Source organism: Plectropomus leopardus, chromosome 23 (assembly GCF_008729295.1).
Source record: "Plectropomus leopardus isolate mb chromosome 23, YSFRI_Pleo_2.0, whole genome shotgun sequence".
NCBI lineage: Eukaryota > Metazoa > Chordata > Actinopteri > Perciformes > Serranidae > Plectropomus > Plectropomus leopardus.
In genome coordinates this window covers 15947424-15971413 of record NC_056485.1, presented here as the reverse complement: position 1 = coordinate 15971413, position 23990 = coordinate 15947424, and the positions used below count along the sequence as shown (strand labels likewise).

At 38.1% G+C, this 23990-nt stretch overlaps 1 protein-coding gene across 1 annotated transcript in view; it reads right to left on the bottom strand.

Moving 5' to 3' along the window:
* LOC121962000 (phosphofurin acidic cluster sorting protein 1-like) overlaps nucleotides 1-23990 on the bottom strand; it is a 66976-nt gene that overhangs the window by 19543 nt on the left and 23443 nt on the right. The window contains exons 2-4 of the mRNA XM_042512161.1: nucleotides 6981-7068; nucleotides 4863-4952; nucleotides 3281-3406 (exon numbers count right to left, since the gene is read on the bottom strand). Of these exons, the coding sequence (XP_042368095.1) occupies nucleotides 3281-3406; nucleotides 4863-4952; nucleotides 6981-7068 (304 nt within the window). The remainder of the gene's footprint in view (nucleotides 1-3280; nucleotides 3407-4862; nucleotides 4953-6980; nucleotides 7069-23990) is intronic.

The following is a 23990-nucleotide window of genomic DNA, read 5'->3' as shown; positions in this document are numbered from 1 at the left end:
TGCAGTGAATTCTTTCTAAAAACATACTTTCATCAAGCAGATCCCGCAATTACAGCGTTTCAATAACACTCTTTCCACTTTCCATTACTGCACAGCTTTTTGTGCTTCTGCTGGCAGCTAAAATTAAGTTGTGCAGATGCTAGTTTAATAAAAAAACCTTGCATGTTTTTGCATTTTTCAACATGGTCCCTGTTTTGTGTGTAAATGACTAATTGAAACAATTAAAGAAACTGGGCTATACTGTGCGAAAGAGCTGCAGCTGGGAGCGGTGAAACAGGCTGCAATGCAGGCAGTTGCGCACTGTCACATTTTACTGCTCCATCTGTGACAACAGTACACCCTGCACTGTGACAGTGTGGTGCTATAAATAACCAAACAGTATATATATTCCCATAGCGCTCCTAATGAACAGTCCAGCTCCAAAAAAATTGAAAATCTATTTGTGATTGCAGGTCTTTTCATCATCAGCAAATAAATAAATGTGTGGGAAACCCTGCCTAGCGCAGTGCTGGCTGCACGAAAAAAGAAAAAAAAATTATCAGGAATGATAATTTTTTTTGATGATGATGTAAGCTTAGCTGTGCCAATGTTTCCTCACATCTGGAATATGATTTGAAGGCTGGGGCATCTCTGGGGTGCTTCATTTATATTGGTATGTTATAACAAATCATCACTGTGATTTTGGAATTGCACTCAGTGATATTGTGATATTAATAATATTTCACTTAATTGTGCAGCCTCAACACCAAAATATAAATCAAGCTAAAATTTAGAGTGTCGCAGGAAAACATGATGATGTTTTAAAGCAAGCGATTCAAGAAAATCCTGGGAAATAAGGGTAAATTCAACATGAAATCTTTCTGTGACTATCACTTGTAGCTGTGATTTTGCAATGTTTTTATTTTGAATAACCTTAGAGATAAAGTTTGTAGGCAAAGCATTTTTGATTTTTTCAAGCAGGTTCAACAGTTCATCCTCTCAATACCTGCTGGGTCAGTGGAAACTACACGTCGTATTACAGCAGCACCATCAAACTGACATTTCTTTGTGACTTCTGATGGGACTGTTTGAACTGAAAAGTGGAGTGTGTCCCCTACAGCATATTATTTTTCTGACACACACAGAGCGGTGGGCAGAGTTCAGATTTTTACTGTGCCCGTGAAGGAAATGAGTTTGAACCTATCATGCGTACGACTCTGCATTTGTGTCCTTTGCCCTCTGCAAAGCGCAACCAGTCTGCTGAAAGAGCTTCATGAATAAAATTTGACTTTATTTTACATGCAGGCATCTGAAGCAACCTCAGATAGCCAGCAGGCACCACGAAAGACTGGAGCAACACACTGTTTTAGATTAAAAGAGTCTTTTTAAGCTGAGGTGTAGTTCAAAAGAACAATTTCTTTATTTATGCGCTCTTTCAGCTCATTCTACTGTTGTATTTGGTTTAATTTGCTCTTGACAAAACACTTAGCCAACTAAACATCCCGGAGACAAAACCTACTTCTTCATTGAGTCTTTATTTATGTCCTTTTCTGTCTCTTTTATGACGGGCCAGTTTATTCAAGGTGTTTTATCCTGTAAATAATCCTGACTTCACTGCGAAAGCCACCAGACATTCATAAAGTCCAAGGACCATCCACATGTGCACACACACACACACACACACACACACACAAACACACACACACACACACGCACACACATGTACAGACACACACCATAAATCACACGCCTTTTTATAAAGGTTTCATATTGTGAGCGACGGAGAATAGCGAGGAGCTTTTGGCAGAAGAGGCTAAAATTTAATTGGGAGTTTGATTTACGGCGACATTTATGGCGGCTGAGAAGAGAACGCCGGGCCAAAGATCAGGAAATCTGAGTTGGATTTTAAAGTGCACTTGCTTGAATTGAGTTTGGGTGAAGGTTAAATGAAGGTGAGGGCTCGGGGAGTTTTGAAAGGCACCGCTATGTATAAAAGTTTCCGAATGATAAAAGACAGTTATGGAAGGATGGTTTATATTCTGGTTGATATTAGGTTAGAAATCACTTTGTGACGAAAGTGAAACGAAGCTAAACGGAGATTGGAGTGCAGCAGAAGGCAGGCGTTGCATGTTCAGGGAAATGAGCCTGTGGCCGGTGGTTTGTTGGGTCAACAGCTCAGATCAGCTGGGACGCTTATGTTGCAGAAGAGGACGAGACTGCGCTGACTCAACAATTCACAGCTTTCAAAAATGCAGCTTAACCTCCATCTGCTGCTGTGGAGGAGCTGAAAACACACAAAAATGTGACAAGCAGCTGTCAAGAGGAGCCTTTCCTCCACCTGTCCTGCAACAGTGTGAAAAATTACGGCGTTTCGATTCTATTTTTGTTCAGGCATTTACTAAATGAAAACACAGGATTTATTGTATAAAAGCTGATTATTTAAACCCATTTTCAAATGTATACTGTACCTACAAGAAGACGCAGTTCATCACATTTTATGGTAAATCGGATCCTCTTGAAACGAGGACAATTAATCTGATTTACAGTCAGGCACTTAGGATGACCGATTTTTGAAAGAGTCGGTCGTCACTTTTCTTTCATGTTGCACACCGGGAGAACTTTGTTATGTGGCGGAAAACAACCTATTTTGTCACGCAGTCGGATTAGTAGTGCTACTAATGTTGCCATGGTAAAAGCAGTTTTCAGTCCACACCGACTCTGACCTGCATTCAGCGTGTTATTTCATTATTTTCCATTTTATTTGTTAATTTTCATTTCACACTTGAAATGTCTACATATTATCCTGAATGTGGATTCTGTTAATGTATGTTCAGGCGGTTGAAAAAAAAAAGTTGAAAAAAGTTACCAAAAAGGAAAAAAAAAAGAAATTACTTCACTATACCTGTTTTAGCACAATAAATAACAATGAATTTCTAGGTTTCGGAAACATAAAATTATTAAATGAATAAGCCCTAATAAAAATGCAGCTACAAGATAAAGTCTCTCACCTTTTAGTAAGAACAACTTTCTCTTTTTCAACTGAAAAAAACAAAAAAAAAAAATCAGTGCTATTGGTGCCTTTTCTTTCTCTCTTTTTTAGAGAATAGAGCTTTGAAGGATTCTCGAAAAAGTTTGATACCAACTGAAACATGATCAAATGAGACAGGAATGGGAGAAAAAGTAAAACACTGCACATCACAAATTCACTTCTGTAAGGCATGAAACCCTGAGAGTTTCAATTAATACTTATTCTATTAAATTTTCATGCTGGATTTTAGTGTTACGTTGCTTTTTGTGATACCTCGGCCATGTTGATGAGTCCCAGTGCCAGAGTCTTGTAGCCCAGGATGGTCCGGTTCTTGTACCGCTTTCGCCGCTGCAGCATGATCTGAAGCTTGTTGGCGTCCCTCTTCAGGAAGTGTGGGTACTGCGGGCACAAATACACACATGAGCTCACACACCCACAGAACAGCAGACAGGTGGGTGACTTGCTAGACGGGTTCAGATGCAAACTGATAAAGCACTGACATTTGTTTCCCGGGTCCTGATAATCAGTGCAGTCGTTGCATAAGGCAGTCACACCCGCTGACCTGTCTCCGGCGTCCTGAAGTGTCGAACCACTTAGTCACATCCTTAATATGACATAACCCTTCATTAAGGATCTCACCGGCTGCACTATAAATGGAACAAAACCGACTCCTGTAACAATGTTCAAAACCATGAAATCACTCGGCTGCTCGGTTTTAATAGGCTTCCTCTCCGCAGTGCTGCTGCTGCAGAGAGTTAAATGTATAATGTATAATGTCTGGCTCGCTGCACTCGCTAAGATCCAGAGAGAGAAACTCCCTGACCTTTTAGCAGCATTTAGAAACATGGAAATTGGAAGGGATGATTTAGAGCAGAAGAAACCCTGCTGGGAATTACATTTACCTTGCTCGGCCTGAATGCACAGAAGTACTGAATGTAAAACGCTGCACTGGTGTTGATGCATGTCGGGGTCTGATGTTTATTACATGCACAGTAGCATCTCCAAGAAAACATTTTTCAGTTTTGGATTGACACTGCTTATAACAGACCAGAAAGCCTTGCACAAATTAGGAAAATTAAAGGGGACCTTTCATGCTTTTTAGGAGTCGACTGATATTGTTTTTTCAGGGTTGATACTACTTATTTGTAGCTATTGAGACCAATAACTGATATGCATTTACAATAAAAATCTCAATCTTTCTGTCATAATTTAGAGGTTGGAATATGACAAACTCCAACAAAAAACTGGTTGTTAAAATGTTAAATCAAAACTGAAATTTCCAACATCATATACAGCAAGTTCCCAGCAACTTATTTCATAAAGCTAAGCGAAAATTTAAATAAAAAAATGAATAAATAAAAACCTTCCTGAGGTTTTACAAAGGGAAAGTTCCCACCATGCTGACACTTTCTATGCACTTTTTAATTAATACATTTTAACTGCAATCATCAAACACCTTCATTATTATTTGACTTTTGCTCAAAATTTGCTTATGAATTTAATTTCTCTTTTTCCAGAAAAGATTGGTGATCAAACTGGCATTTTTTTTGATCACATCTATTTTGTGCAGAATATTTGACTTTAAAAATAAAATAAAATAAAATAAAATGAAATGAAATTTCTAAGATCTTCTAAAATTACCCTTACTGATCACAGAGAATAATTCCACATCCAATGTTATCTTCTCTCCCAGCTCAACATCAAAACCGTTAACTTTACAGCATTTATCTGTTGTGACATTTCTACTTTTAGAGTTATTTTTATCAGTGTCTGTTGGATAAAAAAAACATGAGAACAAAGTTTTTGTTAGTGTCTGACTGACGGGCCCCTGACCTCCCTGAACTTTGGTCTTTACCTGCAGGGAGAAGGTGAGCTGCAGGTCGGTCTCTGTCAGTCCCGCTGAGGACAGCAGGATCTCGTTGGAGCGCAGGATTCGCTTGGAGCCCTGAGTAGGCGACAGAAGGAGAAGAGACAGAGAGAAAAGACAAAAGAGAGGATGTCATGAGAGCAGGGGAAAGATGGGGAGATTATTGTTAGCATGCCCCGGCTAACTCCAGCAGAGTTGAAAGAACGAACCCTCATCAACCACATGCAGCAGAGAGAAGCGTGGGAGGAAAAGGAGGTCGAGACAGAGGGAGGTGAAGACTGACTGATACGAGGGAGCCGGGAGGGAAGATTGAACAAATGGCAGCAGCAGTGTGGAAAAAAGTATTAAAGAGTGAAATATTTGCCAGAAAGCAATATCTAATTTATTGGTTTACTTAGATAGAAAACAAGATAGGGATGGCAAAGAGTGAAAAACAAGCCAAAGAGCAGAAACTGGGAGCAGAGCCACAGCATTAAAGAGGAATTTAAAGGATCTTAAACTGCACTGTGTCAAAAACTACAAGGAATGTGTTGTTTTTCTTCAATTATGGACAAGATGGAGATGACGTGGAGTGCAGGAAAAGTTCAACAGAGCGGGAGAGGTGAAGAAATAAAAAGAAATACACCAAATATGGCTGGAAGTAAACACTGAGTGCATGGACATGAATAACCAGTTTATGATCAGGTTTTTTCGAATATCCAATTTAAGTTTTTGAGCATAAACACCATATTCTGTTTATGAGAAACTCAAATGTGCTGTAACTCAAAAGAAACTGGAGTGTATACATGGAATATCAGTAACTCGATTTCTCTGTGCTCATGTAAAAAAACATATCCCGAAATGTGATGATAACCAGGATAAGCCTTATAAACTGGTTATTTACATACATGTAACCACAGCAGGGGTGTGCCATATCATTTTGTTCACAGTAATACAGATACAAGTTTTAATATGATAAGAAAAACCATATCGTGATAAGGGCAATATTTTGACTTATGCACAGCAATGACAAGCACAGCTAAAAGCAAAGTTGCTACTTCAAAAGATACATTTTAGGTATATTTTAAGGCATTTGGCAGCTGTTTACATGTGTAATTTGTGGTTTATTTTGTTTTTTTGTACTATTTATATTTTATACAGAATCTGAGTTGCTGATGTTGTTTACAAAACAAATAGGAGATACTTTTTGTTAAGTTTTGACTAAATATTTGTAGGCAAACTATTCAATTTATGTTGACATATGGGACTTTCACATTTTTTTGTTGCAGTTGTTGCTTTTGTTTTTTTTTTAAATTGAAAGTAAAATGCTTTTCAGTATTTCATCATATTGTCAGTGCTGATCCTCTCAAGTATAAGAAAGAAGCTATAAAGAGCACACAACTCTGAACTGTGGAGGAGTTGCAAGAGTATTTGGAGAGCAGGAAGCGTGTCCAGATCCAATAACCTGACTCAGCGGAAAACAATGAACGACTCCTACAAAAACAGAAACTTAAAAAAAAGAGAAAAAAAAGCTCATTTTGTGGTTTATTCAGCAGCATTTCAACATCTATTGCTCCTCTGGTTTGTCTCACTTTAAAAAAGGCAAATTGTTTAAGTCCTAAAATACAATTTTGCTGATTGAAGCTGTAGAAAGTGCTTAATTAAAGCTGAGCTTGAAAAAAACTGCTGACTAAGTCACTGATGAGGCTTTATTTATTTCCAGGAATGTTTAATCAGACACTACAATCACTGACACAGACCTAAATTGTGTTATTTTTTAAACTTTGATACTTATTCAGGTGCTTTTTTGTTGCTTCAATGATTAGAATGACTTACTGTTATTTCCATTTATGTTTTTTTATGCTTTTTCTGGCGGCTTTTTTTGTTGCTGCAGTCATGATAATGACTTACTTTTATTTCCATTTGTAGGTTCACTGGGATTTGGATGTGCAAATCTAATGCAACGTTAAAGCTTCTTTCATTTTAACCCACATTATCCCTCTGTTTCATGGCATAATTTCACATTTTATTGGATTATGTTTTCATGTGCAGAAGTATGGCTTTTTAAATGAAACTGCTGCTGCTGTTTTGCCCATTTCCTTGTCAGACTGCGGAGGATTCTCGTACCTGCAGCTTGACTGCGATGACCACGGAGGTGAGGTCTTTATCCAGCTCCTTCAGCATGATCAGCTTCTTCAGAGTCAGGTTGAACAGCCTGCAGACAAAACACAAGGAGATTTGGATTAGACGACATCATGCTGCTTCACACAGTTTTCATAAATTGATTCCATATCTGTCAGGTTTGGCTAATAAGTTGACAGTTAAAGGGTAGGTTTGGCATTTTTCAGCCTGGACCCTATTTTCCCATGTTTTTGTGTCCAAGTGACTAATGTAAACAATTTTTGAAAATGGTCCAGTGTTGAGCGAAACGGGCTGCAATGTAACAACTCTGGGCCCGTTCTAACTGTCAATTTCTGTCCACTAAAAGTGCTTGTTTTTGCCACTGACAGGCTCGAATTATTATTATACATGTGTGACAACTTTATGAAAAGGATTCCTACAGAGATATACCTGTACTAAAAAGTAAGATCCTTTTTGTATAACCAGAAACAGCCCCAAATTCGACAACACTAATTCCACCGAACTGTATTATACAATTATACAATAAAGTGCTATTGTGGATACAATTTAAAGTGCACAGAGTAAAGTGCATTAATAAAGTGCATTAAAGTGCATTGTAACTATACTAAAAGCAGTATTTGAATAAATAATGTTCCATAAAATATTAGAAATAATATTTATCATAAGAACTATACTAAAACCTTAATCAAAAGACTTCATTATCATAATAATTTCCAAGTCCGGTGGGTTTGGGAGACACAAAAACACAGAAAAACAGGGTCCAAGTTGAAAAATACCAAACTCACCCTCTAACAAGCTTATGGCATTCGCTAGAAATCAACACCTACTCAGATTTTTGAGCTTTTTATTTCCCCATTCATACTATTCCCTCTGATGAACATTTATTCTGTGTGGAAAGTGCAAAACGGATGAGAAGCTGTCAAAAGGTCGGGAAAAGCTTCCCAGGACATTTTAATTCAAACACAACAGAAACAAACATTTGCAAAATGATGCTTGAATTGATGACAAGCTCTCAAAACATTTTTTTCTTTTTATTTTTTGGGGTTTGTTTTTGATTGACGGTGCATGAACAAAGCTTTGCTTAAGAGTTACTGCATCTTAACAGAGATATTTTTTACTAATTTCTTAGATTTTTTCACATTTAATATATTTTTTTAATATTATGTCTCTTGAGTTTTGATGAACATTTATTCTGTGTGGAAAGTGCAAAACGAATGAGAAGCTGTCAAAAGGAAACGCTTCCAAACTTTTAATTCGATTATTTTTGATTGATGGTGGGTGAACAAAGCTTTTTTTTTCTTATTTCTGTCTTTTTTCTATCACATTTTCTATTGTGGATTTGTCACATTTTGTATCATGGCTCTTTGCTTTTGCAACATTTTTATTGTTATGCAACAAAACACCAGACAAATTGCTTGCAAATACAAAACTTTCTGAATCTTTTTTTGCACCTGTGTGAAAACAATGTAAAAGCATGAAAGCCAAAAAGTAAAGGAGCAGCAATGTCATCCCAATTCTGCTTCATCTTTGCTTTCTGACTCTCCAGTGGAGCATCAAATAAAGCAAAAATCAAATAAAAGGGGACACTTAAAGAGGTTTTTAGTGCAGCTTTGTGTTTTTTTTTTTCTGATGACAAGCTGTTATAAAAAGATTCAATTATGCCTCTGAAGAGATGGAAAATGTTTTGCTATTTTTGTAAAAATGTCCTTTTTCCAAAGTGAAGTTAACACTTATGTAAGTGCACCCAAACACTGAAGAAATCATGCTGGATGTCTTCGAAAGAAGAGCTTGCGTAATTTCAATTTGCACCTCAGCTACAAGTCTCCTCCCATTTCACATACTTCAAATGCACAATTTACACACGCGGAAAGCAATTTGTTCAAAAACTTGGAAACACATACAAAAAGCACTCAAAAGAACTGAAATGGAATTGGAGAAAAGACACACAAACAGCAGCTGTGAAGCCAGGGGTCAGTCTGTTCAATAATTCACCTTCAGGGCTTTAGAGACAGAACATAAACCACTAAAATAAACCTGCAGGGGCCGCCGAGAGGGATTCAGAGAAAAACAAAGGAAAAACACAGAGATAGAGATAGCATATTATCTGAAAGAATGACGCACAGGAGAAAAGGAAAAGACAGACAGGCTGACAAAGGACCAGACAGAGAAAAGAGAAGAAAGAGACAGAGCGAGGAGATGGAGGAAAATGACAAACACAAAAAGCGATGAATACAGAGAAGGGGGAAAAAACAAGCAAGCAGTCAGACAATGAAGGAAAAAAGAGACGGGAAAATTGAGGGACATATCAAGAGAGAGAATCGAGATCTGAGGATGAAAGAGGCTGACACAAAGAGATGAACTGTCTGACATCGCAAATGCATCAAAAAAATGAAAGAAAGAAAGAAGACGAGATTCTTTCTATTCAAGGAAGGTGAGAAAAAAAGTGTAATACTTATTTAATGATTTTGTTATTATGATTCTAAAACTGTGTGATAACACACAGTAAGACCGTTAACTGCAGATGCCTTTGAGTAGCAGTTACAGAGAAGGAAAACTGATATATCTGCCAAAAAAATAAAAACAATAAAAAGCATAGGCCCAAAAATTAGGGCATTCCTAATAATATGAAATGATTTTTTAAAGAAAAAAAATCTATTAAATATTGAAAAGGGCTGCAAGTAACGATTATTTTCATTATCGAAAAATCTGGCAATTATTTTAAGAATATTTTAGTCTATAAAGTGCTTTTAAAAAAAATACAAAAAAATTGCTCGTCCCAATTTCCCAGAACCAAAAGCAATTTTACTGAGTTACATTTTTTCACTGTATTTTGTGATTACATATTTCTTTCATTATATTATCTATTATATTTTTTATTTCTGTATTTATATTTCTTAGAATCACAAATTTCGGAAGCAAACGCTATGAGCTGATTTATGAGTCAACATTGCATTTATTCAGCAAGGCAAAGTTACTAACCCCTGCTTTTTATATCTCACATTCACATAATAATCAATTTCATGTGGTTTTCATGACTGAAAACAATAGAGAAAAGCAATCAACACAATCAATAAGAAACCAATCAGCCAAGCCCTGCACAGAGAAGATCAATAGTCCAGGCAGGCCGGAGTGGAAAGAAAGAAGTACTGATACACAAACACGAAACTTGTATTTCAGCTGTAGAGATTAAAGGCAGACAGAGTGGAAAAGAGCACCTCTCCCCCCTCAAACTCTCTCATCTCACCTGAGCCTTCCTCCAAATCCACCCCACTTTACTGCCTTTCATCTTTCTTACAGCGCTCCCATCCCGACACTCAAACACGCACAAGTGGCCCGACTGCTGACGCAACTGCAGTAACACTCGGCGACAAAACACCCAGAGCCTCCCTGCTCGGTCCCGAGGCTTTCTGAACAAGATCAAAGTGTGCAGGAGAGGCTAAACCTATGAATAAAAACAAATCAATTTCTCTCTTTGGATAGAAAGGGCAGCAGAGTGCAGCGTCTGCTTACACCTGCTGGATGTGAGTGGAGTGAATAAAGGTGGAGAGGATGGGTGCCAGGGGTCGATTTGGGATGGGATTGAAGCACCTGAGGTAAGCCATTAGGGAGGCGAGGGGAGAAAATGGATGGAGCAGAAGAGGTGGGACAGTTAGACTGGAAGATGGAGAGAATGCAGTGCTGGTTGAGTCAGAGGTGAACTGGTAATTGTGGCTTTTGCGCTGATGCACTTCAAAATAAATACCCATCTCACACAATTCAGAGGCTGAAACAAAATATTGTTTGGCTTTTTTGCTTGAAAAATGACTTAAAAAAATAAAAGTTTGCTGTGTTTATTTATTATTTTATTTTATCTTATCTTATTTTTTATTTCAGAAATATTATCAGGGTTCATACACATTTTTACCAATAAATTTCCATCACTTTCATGACTTTAAAACAAATTTTTAAAGACCATAAATTCTCTGAAATGACCACTCCTTATCGGATCTTTATTTGATTTATGGCCTTTTTTTTTTCTTTAAAATTTTTGGGAGATTTTTAAAGGAAAAATAGGCCTTTTTTTCTCCTCAAGATTTTTGTTCTAATTTTTAAAGAAGAAAAAAAGGCTCCTTTTCTTTTAAAATGTAAGGTTTGGGAGGTTTGTTTTCTCTTTTTAATGTTTTTTGGCGATTAAGAAAAAAATGGCCATTTTTCTTTTTTCTTTTTTTTTTTTTGTCAATATCAAAAGACAAATTTTCAGGCAATTTTGTTTTTAAAGAAAACATGCCTTACAAACCAGCGGGCCCACAGGTTTTTAAGGCATGTTTGTCTTTTTTTAATCACCAAAAATGACACCAAGTATCACAGCCAGAAACTGAAATTATCACTGCAATTCCATGATTTCTCCAAATCTTTCAGGGTATATTTAGTTTTCCAAAACTTTCCCAGGCCTGAGAGTGGCTATTTGCAAATTATTTTCCAGTTTTCTTTTAATGACTGTACAAACCCTGTTTTTTTGCTTGAAAAAATACTCAAACGTTAATCAATCATCAAAACAAAAGGTGACTATCAATTTTCTGTCAGATCACAGATTCTGTCCGTCCGGATGACACAGATCTCTTTAAGTGATACACATCTTTCAGGGACGTCTGAAAGGACGTTTGGTATGATGTCAATCTTGGCAGTTGTCGCGCATCAGAAGGACATCGCTGGTCTGCACCTGCTCGGTAGCGTTTTCCTCCCAGACTATGATCAATCACAGAGCTGACGAGACGAGTAAGTGTTTATGACACCGCTGGGGCCTTCATCGTCCGACATCAACGCTGTGGGTTATAGCTTCTGGAGGGTCTTAAAACTCCTTGACCGTTATTAATCAAAACTCGAACAAGATGTCATACTGATAGTGCTCATTAATCATGAACTCTACACAGAATCAGGACTGGAGAAATGTTAGAAATCTACGCAAAATTGACAGTGTGAGGTGATCTGCGGAGGGCTGCAGGGGCCGGTCAATGTCTGGTAAGTTTCTGAAAAAAACCCAGAAAGCCGTCATCAACTCATTGCATTTTTTTTTCCCATTTCTTTTATAAGGATTTACAAATACTGTACGTGTGCCAATGATCTGGTAAAAGGTTTGTTTTTATCTATACTTTGCTGTGAGGTGGGATCAGCATTGGTTTTTATTCATCTATAAAGCTTTGAAACAGATGTTTCCTCCCTTTATTTCATCCCTTTTAGCTCTAAACTCACATAATCTTGGTCGCAGAACAGCTTGTTGTTCCACTTTTCCCAAATCAGAACTGAACTAGGAAAAATGTCATTCTCTCACAGTGCATCTTTTATCTCTATTCTGTTATTCGTTTGCTTGTTGATTGCTTATTGATTGTTTTTAATGTCTTTGTTCATGTGTGGCATCACTGAAAAGGAGGGTCTCCCTCAATTGATTTCCCAAGTTATAAATAATGAATGAATGAATTTGCATATGACATGCTAAATACACCCTGAGCAAATTAAATAGAAATATAGTTTTTTTGTTCCACAAATAATTTTCCTGTAAAGTTTGCACCTTAAATCCTCTCAGAATTTTGCAGGCCTGTACTGTCGCACAAAACTCTTCATCAACTGCTCAGTGGATTACAACCTGCAGGATACAACAAATTCAAAATTCCCCTTGAGATAAATGTACAGTAAATAGCCAAGCTGTACTTCATTGTTGCTCAGTAAATGGATGCAGGCACCAGTGGGACTTCTGCTTTACTACCGTGGTACTCTGCTGAAACACAAGCCTTCCATTAAAGCATCAGATTTTAGTTGTACATCTTCTCAACACATCCGACAACAGAAGCGCTTTTAGCTGCACAATGAAAAACCATTCATGAGTGATATATAGAAAAATGAAATAGAAATAATACACATCCATGCTCCTTAGCTGCTATTTTTATTAATTTTCTGACACTTATCCCTCTGCGGTGACCCCTGAACTCTTAACTACTGTAAAAAAAATCCCTCTGGAAGAGACAATCAGCCAAATGTATTAAAGAAAAAACAGCTCCAGTCTCGGCCGCCACACGGTTACAGCACTTGTCGCTTCAGCTGACGAGGGGAATCACATTGTAAAGGTCACAACAGTCCGCCTGCCACAAACGCTTCCTCTCCAGTCCAGTTCTCACTTCTCTGGCCCGTCTCCTCGACAGCCTGTCACTACACCTCGACAGTCACAACACGTTATTATCAATCTGCACAAGACCAGACAAGAGCAAAGGGGCATTCAAAGAAAAACACACCGGGCAGGATGGCAAGGGGCAGTACAGCGACGAGATAACAACAATAAGGCCTTTTTTGTACAGAAAAGAAGGAAAAAATGGGAGCACAGCATTGTATTTCCTGCACAAATGATAACAAACCTGCTGCTACACAGCAACAGCTGGGATATAATGATAGGCTGCAATGCATAATGGGAAATGCAACAAAACTTTAAGGCAGTCTAGCTAAGCCAAAATTTTGATTAATTCCAAATAGGATCTAAATTTCTTGCACTCAAATCTGTTTTTTGTTCTAAAATTGTCCATAGAAGCACAAAAAGTCTGGTATGTTGGTGTAAATATGTGATTTTATGAAGCTGCACCTGTTCTGTTTGCTCCTTTCGCAGCTTTCTTTCTCTCGCTTTTGGATCGACTAATTGCATAAAGTAATATAGAAACAAAGTTTGAGAGTCATATATGGCTCACTTTTTTAACATATATATAAATATCTCAGCAGGAAAACAATAGGCCACAACTAACTGTCATTTTCATTATCAGTCGATCAATTTATCATCGATAAGGAGTCCAAAAATACATTATTATAATTTCTTGATCAGTCCAAAACCCCAAAATATTCCACATATTATCACACTACATGAAGGAAAAGCAGCAAATTATATTATATTATATTATTTTAAAATATTTTAATTATCAATTAATCTGCCAATTGTTGACTCGATTAAAAAAATTTGACGGTTAATCACACCTGTGATCACAGAGCTTTTCAGGCTCTTGGTGTGCATCATGTTTAAATAAAAGGTGTGGTTCTCATTTTTCTCAAATATTTAGACCTGACAGAGATCCAAGTAGAATTTAAAACATTCAAGTCATTCCAGACTTAACACTTTCAAATTTGTGTTTCAGCGCCCTAGTTTTTCATGTTTCATACTTTTTGAACTGTTTGAATCAATACTTTAGGTATAAAATGTATACATTTAAAAAAAAAAGGGCATATCCACTTAGACGTGGACTATAAACTTAAAAGCAGTTGTGAGTTCAGTTTGTCTCCAGCTGGGTGGGACATTTTCTTCAGAGGCTTGTGTTCAGTTAAGGTGTAAAGTAGTGATTACTCAAACATGTACTAAACTGTCTTTGAAAAGCTTTCCTGTGGTTGTTTAAACTTCCTGATGCCGGCTCCACCCTTCTGACACCTTCTCAGGATTAAACAAACTGTAAAAAGTATTAGCAGATGCTGTTTGAGCAACGTCTGCTCCATTTTCACAGCTGAAAGTAGCAACCCTGTCTGTCCTTGTTGGGTAATGTGCTTCAGCTGTTTGTTAAACAGCACATGGTCTGGAGAATATCAGATCAGAGGGGCAGCTTTGCAACAACAGCGTGCTTGACATCACATGATCAATAAAACACAGAGATGCAAACAGACCCCCCCCCCCCCCACCGTTTTAACTCACTATCGATAATGTCTGGACCGAGCCGCAGCCACCACAAGTGAGCGTTAAAGCCAATGTGGAAGTGCATCAAGTTGCAGTTCCTCTAATGGCTGTTGGACACAAAATATGAAAAAACACATACAAGAAATAACACGTGAGTTCTCTTAAAAAACATGTTGACACATTTGTCCTTGCAACACGCTAGTTTCGCTTCTTGTAACTTTAGTTCCAGTGGAAAAGGACTTAAGGCATGTACAGTATTAATTGGGTGTGTCTGCCGTATTAGCAGGTGTCTAAGAAAAACCCTTGGGCAAAACTGGGACTTTTTCTGCCTTTAAACTCCTGGGAAGACTGCGATAAGGAAACCAGCTTCAAAAACTCCCTTCACAAACATACGAGTGACGTCACAAATTTTGCATTTATGTTTTTGAAGTACATGATGAGAATGTCTGAGAATATTCTTACAATAACTCTTGAGTGTCCCATTTCATTTAACATCCTTGTCTTGCATTAGGAAAGTACGCAATTAAAAAAACAAAAAAGCCAATAGAACAATGCAGGGCTCATTTATTTGTGGTGGCTCATGTTGGTTAACATATCTATATATACATTTTCTACTTTTGGAAATGGACCGTTCTTAAGGAGTGCTATTGGAAGGAAGATATATATATATATATATATATGTACCATTTGGTTATTGATTGCAACACACTCTCAGAGCGCAGAGTGTACTCTTGGAACAGGCGGAGTAGCAGAACTTCAAGTGCACTGAATGTGAAACTTAACCAATCATCCTGCTGGGTCTCACCTACTTTTCACTACATTTATGGGGGTAGTAGTTGATTCTGATAACATTTCCCACCTGACAGAATACGTTACTATACTTTTAACTCTTTATAGAGGGGGTAGGTCATTCTTTCAAGAAAGAGTAAAAGAAAGAAAAGTCAGTCAGTCATTTTCTGTAAAAAACAAAAAAATAAAATCACCCAAAAGTGCTGAAAACTTAAAAAAGTCTATTTTTTCTGTTTCATAAATTTAAATACATAACAATAACAATTATATAATTTATAAATACAGTGTAAAAAAAATCAGGTTATTATTTTTTTCCCCCAATTTCATTCAATTTGATGGACATTTCTTGCCAAATTGGTCATTGCCTTTAATGTTTTTGAAAAAAAAATGCTCAGTTGGATCCCTCAAGAAAAAAGGTTGGGAACTACTGACATATAGCTCTGAGAACATTTAGGAACATTTTTCACAGTTTGTAAATAATCGTATTAATCAATCTTATGCATGCTGTTAAGCCTGCATGCAGGACTTTTATTCATTCTCCTGTCCAGTGTTTTGAAACTGTGCCACAGTCGTTGGATATTGTGTAAAAATAAAAAAAAAATAGGAAGGAAAGACCTTCGCCTGCAGAGTGTGTGTTGATGTATAGAAGAGGAACAGTGTGTTTGTGTGTGTCCTCAGTGGCTTCTGAGTGCATCATTTGTCATACAAAGCCTTCATTCTTCTACAGGACAAACTGGAGAAGACCTCGCTGTCTGATACACCACCACTAAATAAATGTTTAATGCCCCTCTGGCTGACAACAACTTGTGTTTTCCCAGCAGTCACTGCTATTTGTTTGTTTATTAGTTGGGAGGAGAGGAAAGCATGGGTGGATGAAAGGAGGGGAGCTGACAGAGGCAGAGAGCCGTTCAATAATGTCTGTGGGAAGATTGACCTCTGACATTCTGGAAAGGCCAGTCTCTGAAGAAAGACGGCACGTCTGCCAAAGACGGCAAATGTAGTGCACACACACAAACACAAACACACAAATTAAGCCCCAAACAGTATCGAATATCAAACCACAAGAAAGAAAAACAAGTTGAAGCAAGATGCAAAAAAGGGCTCATTTAATTGATTTATCCTTCAGTGATGAGATTTTTTTTTGCAGTTTATTGAATCTTTAGTCTATGAAATGTCTAGCCCGGGAACAAGATGACTCTGCGGGATCATGTTTTTTATTTGCTATGGCACAGATGTCTGGTCCCCCTCACATGCAAACAGATTTTCACCAAACCAGAGTGGCTTTAGCCCATCACAACCATTAACCTGATAAAACAGGTTTGAAAGGATGACTGACAACCTTCAAAGCCATCTCGCTTAACGCAAAATGTGATAAAGTTATTTTTGGCTCGCTCACCTTCATACGGAAGACACTATGGTGAGCATCAATCTAATGTAGCAAAGAGGAGCGCTACTGAGGTGAAAAGATGGCTGCAGCTTATGTTTTCTGTTTCTGAACAGAAATAGCATTTTTTGTATTATATTTTAATTGAAAAAAATATAAAAATGATGATAATGTCTATCAAACAAGCATGTTCCCATACATCTGGATTATGATTTGTAGAATAGGGCAACTCTGTCGCACCAATGCTTCTTTTTTAATGGTATGTTGTAACACATTTATCAAAAAAAAAAAAAAAAAAATAGTTCCTGCAAATTGGATATTACATTTTTGCCATATTGCAATTTGAAAAATATTTCAATCTATTGCGCAGCCCTAAAAAAAAAGTATTTCTGCAAATATCATTTTAAAAACCTAACATAAAATCCAAACCAGAAAATCCAGACAGCAGAAGCGGCAAACACTTGGCTTTTGCTTGATGATTGACTCGAGTGATTAAGAGATTATCGAAATGTCAATTAATTTCTCGCCAAGCAACTAATCCATTAATTGACTCCTCATTTCGGCGAGATTTAACCTACAGCAGGGAGCTAAAATAGAGAGAGAGTCGCCAAGAATACAAAGACGGCCATGATTTCCCTGTGATGGAAATAAATATGGATGAGAAATTTAAGCGTAAAAACGTCAAAATGTACTTTTCAAGAGGATTATGGAAGAATGTGTATAAATGTGTGAGTGTGTGTGTGAGGGGGGTGGTGAATGCCTGTGGCTTTAAGAGGAAGGTGCTTATGGTTCCCTTGACGACAGTCTGTCACGGGAGGTGTGACCTTGTCGTGTCGTACAGGCAAAACAACATGCTAAGTACACAGCACAAAGGGAAAACAGCATTTCATGCCTGCTTTGTTTCCTTCTTTCAGCTTCTCACCCTGAATCTCAACTTTCCTCTTGTTCTCACTTTATTTCACCCCTTTTTTATCCCTCCTCACTCTTGTCATGAGAGCTTCATCTCCTCTCTTACTTAAGGATAACTCCTGCCATCGCTCCATCCCATCTCCTCTCCTAAATAACGTGGCATCTCCTCCTCCCTTCGGTAATTGTGATCAATGGCGACGCCCGTTCCGTCGCTGACAGAAAGAGTGAGAGTCCTACCTCCTTCTTTATTAGCCTCCTCTGCCTCTCTCCTCCAAACTCATTATCATTCCATTACATGCATTAGTCTGTCCCCGAAACACAGCTGGGCCAAACACTCAGTCTGGACACAAAGCAACACACACTGTGAGATCCACTATCTTAAAGATGATAGAAACGATACTCTACATCGACATCAGGGGAATTCATTTGAAATAACCCACAGAATGAAACAGAAAATAAAAGCACTAAAAATCAAACATCAGATGGATCTTTTAGGTGCAGAAATCAAAACCAATCTAAGATAATATTCATGAAGTATATACATCTATCCTTTAACTCTACTCTTTTACTATACAGTTTGCTTGAAGAATCAACAATTTGGACACTTAATTCTGTAAAACCCTTAAGACAATGTGAAAATATAATCACGATAAAACTCCACTTAATGATATAATATCGTCGTCCAGACCTGACAGGTTAACACGTTAAAAGCAAGCCTGAGTCCACCTTTACATTTTCCACAAGTACTGAGACGCACCCTCAAGGAAGACTTTCTAAAGTAGTGCCAGCTCTTAACTACAATACCACGAAACAATTCCTAAAAACAAAAGAGGACATACTGCTTCTGTACAATGGATTACCTACAATATATACAGCCAAGTTTCAAGACAAGACCAGACGTGTGAAACTTTGTAGACTAAAGCTAGAAAAAACAAAGGCTCAGTCAGCGCGCAGTGAAGCTACCACTCATGCTGCGCTGTCAGTTTAAACCTTCATCGTGTGTTGTTCTGAGGACAATGATGCAGAGGGAACAAAAAGGCCTATTTAACAGTTAAACTGAAGGACTGACAGTGTGACTGAGGGCTCTCTGATGAGTGATTTCAGAGCATCAATTTCAGAATAAATTGACAGTGAAGACATGAAATATGGAAAGTGAGAAAGAGGGACGAAATGCAACATAGGAATTCCTGTCACAATCCAACACTGTGTCTAAAAGGTGACCTATTATACGTTTCTTTATTTTCTGTCATGTCTATAACTTCAAGTACACTGCTACATGTAGCAACATGCTAGCGTCAGGTTAATTCGTTACTACTCACATCATATCTGTCACTGATCATATTCCCGCTAGAACATGTTTGATTGTAAGAGTTTTGGTCAAAAAGCTTTTACCCGGAAATATTGACCATTCACAGAAGACCTTTTCAGGAGGGGACTTAAAGAGACAGGCCCTAAAATGGGTTGTCTCAGGTATTCCAGCACAGATAGTATGATGAAAAAAAACATTTTTTGACTACTGAAGCACATAAACATCTCCGAGTTGAACCCCAGAATATAAACTTAAAAATTTGTATGATAGGTCCCCTTTAACCACTCCGCTAACACGAAGCCCTGCATATAGTATCTTAGAAAGTCAATACGGCAAAGTTTGCAAAAAAATGCTTTAACGGAAACCCTGCAGGCAATGCACACACAGGAAAATGTACACAAACAACCACTCGCTCAGCAGTTAATTACACATGCTACAGGCATAGCTAAGAGTTAAACACACATGCACACGCAGGGATATCACAAACAGCTGAATGTGATCAGTGTGTGTTTGTGTGCGCTTTAGTATTGAGCACTTGAAGTAAAGTCAGCAAAACCATATTTCAAACACTTCATCCACTTATTTGCTACCTTTCCAGAGTCACTTTGATCCTGGTAGATTTATGGGCGAGCTTAGCAGCCGTCACACAAGGATACACACACGTGGGCACACACACATTTTAAAAAGGGAAAAAAATGACCCATTGACGTGCAGAAGGTTTTTCACAGTGTAAATCCCCAGAAAACCCAGTGATCCAATACTGATGATCAACAAACTTTAGACTTGGATCTCTTTGTAATTGTGTGTGTTTTCATGAGAAGTGGTGGGAGCTGATGTGGCTCAAAACCTCACATGGGGAGATCCCGAGGTCCTCAATAAGCTTATCGGCTATCTCCACACACTAACCTCTGACAAGCTAACAAACAAACACATACAAAACACACGCCACAGAGGCATAAAAGACAAATATACTAATTAACTCGAAATCACACGAGCACACACAAGCAAACACAAAAACGCTGTGTAAAGACAGAACGAGATATAGAGGACGAATGGAAGAAAAGCAGAGAGAGAATCAACAATGTCTAGTAGTGTCAACCCTCACAGGCAGCGAAAATAACAAGCATTTGGTTCCTCACTAACAACAGGCTTAAAATAGCTCTCGGCTGAGTGCAGACAGCCTGTAAAGATGTCAACAGTTTGGCAGAGCGGCGCTGAATCTTTTTTTTCTTCCTCCTCTTGCTTTTAGATAAAGATGCAAACAGAATAATTAATCGGAAAACAGATCTGGAGCTCTCAGTGTGCATTATTACCAGGAGAGGATGAGTGACAGCGCAGCAGGAGCACAAATTTGGTGATGTGTAACACAAACGGTGTGACTTGGTTGGAGAAACCACAGAGGGTGTTGTTTTTATTTGCAATTTGTTGACCAGGTAGGAAACTCTTCCCTTTAAATGGTTCTGACAGGTAACTGTGGGTCCGCTACTACATGAAACTGCTTTATATTGCTCTGAAATGTATTATATCATTTTGTTTTTTAGTCATTAAAACACCTCAAACTCATTAAAGGCTACAAAGGATCCAGTTATCTTCTGCTGTGGTCAAACAAACACACTGTCAGCATTGATTTCAATTCAGTGTTGACTGAAACAAGAGATGCCGGATACAAAAATGGTTGATAAAAAAACAAACTGGGCTGCAGCCCATGATTATTTTCACTGCTGATCAATCTCTCAATTACCTGTTTAACAATAAAATCAACAATTAGCTTATTAAACATCAGAAAATATTGAAAAATGCACGACAATTTCCAAGAACCTAAAGTGGCTTACTTCAAAAAGTTTGTTTCTGAACAGCAAAGTATCAGTTTAATATCTATCACATATATACTGTATATACATCTTCATAATAAAATATGGAATTACTTCCTACCTGTAGTTTTGAGAAGCAAAACTAAGGAGTTTCCAACAGCTAAAATCGATCTTAGTAGTTGAATTTGCAAATAAATAACATATGTGAAAACTCAATACATCTACATAGCTCATAAGGCAAAAATAAGCTCATTTAGGCTATTTATTTATCTGGTAGTGATTCAAGGACTAGCATTGGGTGGAAACCAGCTTGGAATAATGCACGAACGCTTTGATTCACAACATCAGGACATTTATCTGTTCTTCATATTCTGCCAACATAAATACAGCACTGATTATACTGCAGAGGATAGGAAGATATTTATGTTGCAGCCAAAAACATTTGCAACAATCATGGTGGATCTTTGTGGAACAGTGTTTTCAAGGACAAAAGATCTAAAAAAAAAAAAAAAAAAAAAAAAAATGACAAGGCGGAGATGTGGCTGCGCAAGATCACCAAAGAGCTCAACACCTGAGGTTGTCTTCATGTTAACTGAACCCCCTCTACTGAAGCACCACCTGCCCGCAGAGCAGAATGAGTCATAAAGCTCTGCAGTCTGCTCAGCTTCTCATCAGTGACCCTCTGACAGCTCAGCCAATAAGCTGCTGGACAGGGTGGGTCTTACAGAGTGAAGAGAGGAGGGATGGGGCGTGGCTCTGGGTGTCCGTAGCATCAATCACTGAGGAGAGAAATTGCGTTAAGTCTGGAGATGAGGTTGGAGCTACACTAAGAGCTAAAGCTGTGTGTACTGCAGGTGTATCTGTGCACATAGACTTTACCCCCTAGCCTGGTCTTATATGATTAGCATGCGGGTCACATCAGCAGTCAGACTCCAGTAAGGCTGAGGCTTCCTCGCCCCACAGTGGTGCAGCAGACAAATGCTCCACTAACATGAGAATGAATAGGCAATACAGCAGAACAGTCTGGCAAACACTATTAGTGAGGAGAAAACAAGACAATCTGTGGCTGTGCTCATGCATGAAGGAGTACATGTGTGTGTGAGAGAGAGTGCATGCATATTTCTTCACAAAGTCAGACAGATGAGCAGCATGTCTGCCTGTTTGTGTTTACTTTAAAGGGCAACTCCAACAATTTTATACAACAAAGTCTGTTTACAGGTCTTGCAGAGTGCTACCAGGGTTGATGCAGATTTTTACCCATAAATTTCCATGAAATTTTAAAGACTACACATTATCTGAAACAAGCATCGTTACTCCCTATCGGTTCTTTTTCATTACTACAAAATAGCTTTTTTAAAATATATATTATTTGAAAAATTAAAAAAAAAACACAGTACAGGATTATAGCTGAATATTTACATATAAGTACTGGACTTTTTGTTATTTATGAGGGGGCAAAAAGGAGGAGGCATGTCAAACATTTTTAAGCACTGTGGAGGGAATTCTTTGTTTTGGCTTAAGGGTGGAGCATACCATTTTAAATAGCTGTATTTTGTATTTATTTTACTGCTGATTTTAAAAGAAAATATGCATGCAGAAATTACCCTATTTATTTAGGCCAGAAACTGTATAACAGAAATTATTGTTAGATTTTCAAATTTCTAACGCTTCTTGAACACATCATGTGTTACTATACAGGTTTGTGAAACAAAATTCCATGACTTTTACAGGTTTTTCATGACTGTACAAACCCTGGAGTACTGCATTTATGAAAAACAGTTGTATGAAGTCTGTCGTGGCTCCAAAAAAGGTGCATCAAGTCCAATAAATGTCCTTTAAGATATGACACTTGAGTCAGTTGGGGCTACAAGACTACAAGAACCAGACATTTGAAGCCATTTCCTCCTACTTGCTTGAGGCTAACAGCTCAAGGCAACATTAGACCCCGATCAGACAAGAGCGTGTTTTACAGGTTGCAAATGGTACGCACACTGTCCTGCCTTTTTTTGGTGAAGTACTCCCGTCTGTGCTGTGTTAATGGCCCTGCAAAAATGTCCGATTTTAGAGAGGTGACAGACTGATAAAAAGAGGGACACAGTCACAGAACACTGCAGGGAAACTAAGAACCATGTGGGTGCACGAGACCCTCAGAAACAGAGGAAATCACAGGGAGCACCACCAGCTGGTCCAGGAGCTTCACCTGGGCTCATTTTAGGATGAGTCAGGGACAGTTTGACAATCTGCTGTCAATCGTGGTGCCTAAAGCAGTTGGTAAACATCCGTAAGTAGTAGAGGCTACTTTTGTTCAGATCAAACAGCAACCCTCCAAAAACTCCAGTTCATAGAGCGGCCACTTGAGGCTGGCTCCAAAACAAAGTCAGTCCCCATAGACCCCAATGTTAAAATGCCAAACTTTACAGCAGAAATAAACATGCTTACAGCCTGAGACAAAATGCAGTTTTTTGCTCAATAGGACAAATGTTATATAGAGGATTATTTTCATGAACATCATACAGTTTTGGATTACAATCTGAGTTCAAGAGTTTAGCACTTCGACTTTGGTTTCCTGTTAAGATGAAGGGGTTGATTTATGGTAGGGCTAAGGTTAAGGCTCATCAGCCACCTGTCACACCCACAGAGGCTGAGCGCAGAGTTCTCCAAAGATTTTTGGTTGGCATGACTCGTAAAGGTCTTATGACTAAAAATAAAATAAATTCAATCCACAGAAGCAAATATCAGCTGCTTGTGGGAGGAATCGCATTAAACTGCGTCTGACTCATGGAGCAGGAGATGCTGTGGTTTCATTTGATGAATAATTTGGTTGCCAGAAGAGCGACAGCTGCACCTGTGTAGCAGTGCTCTGGATTTTTACTTTTTCTGAGTCATTTAAGAGAAATGCCGTACCAAATTCTGCCATTTACCAAACGCCCACTACAAACAGTCTAAACAAAAAAAACAAAGAGCTCATTTGACAGTTCAAAGGAAACATGCACCTTGTGTCAAACAAAATTAAAATATCACCAAATTACTTCAATATTTGAGCTTTCACCTATGAGCCAAATTGCTTTTTCATTTGTTTAAAATTCTTCTGTGTGTGTTGTTTGTTGTTTGTTTTTGTCAT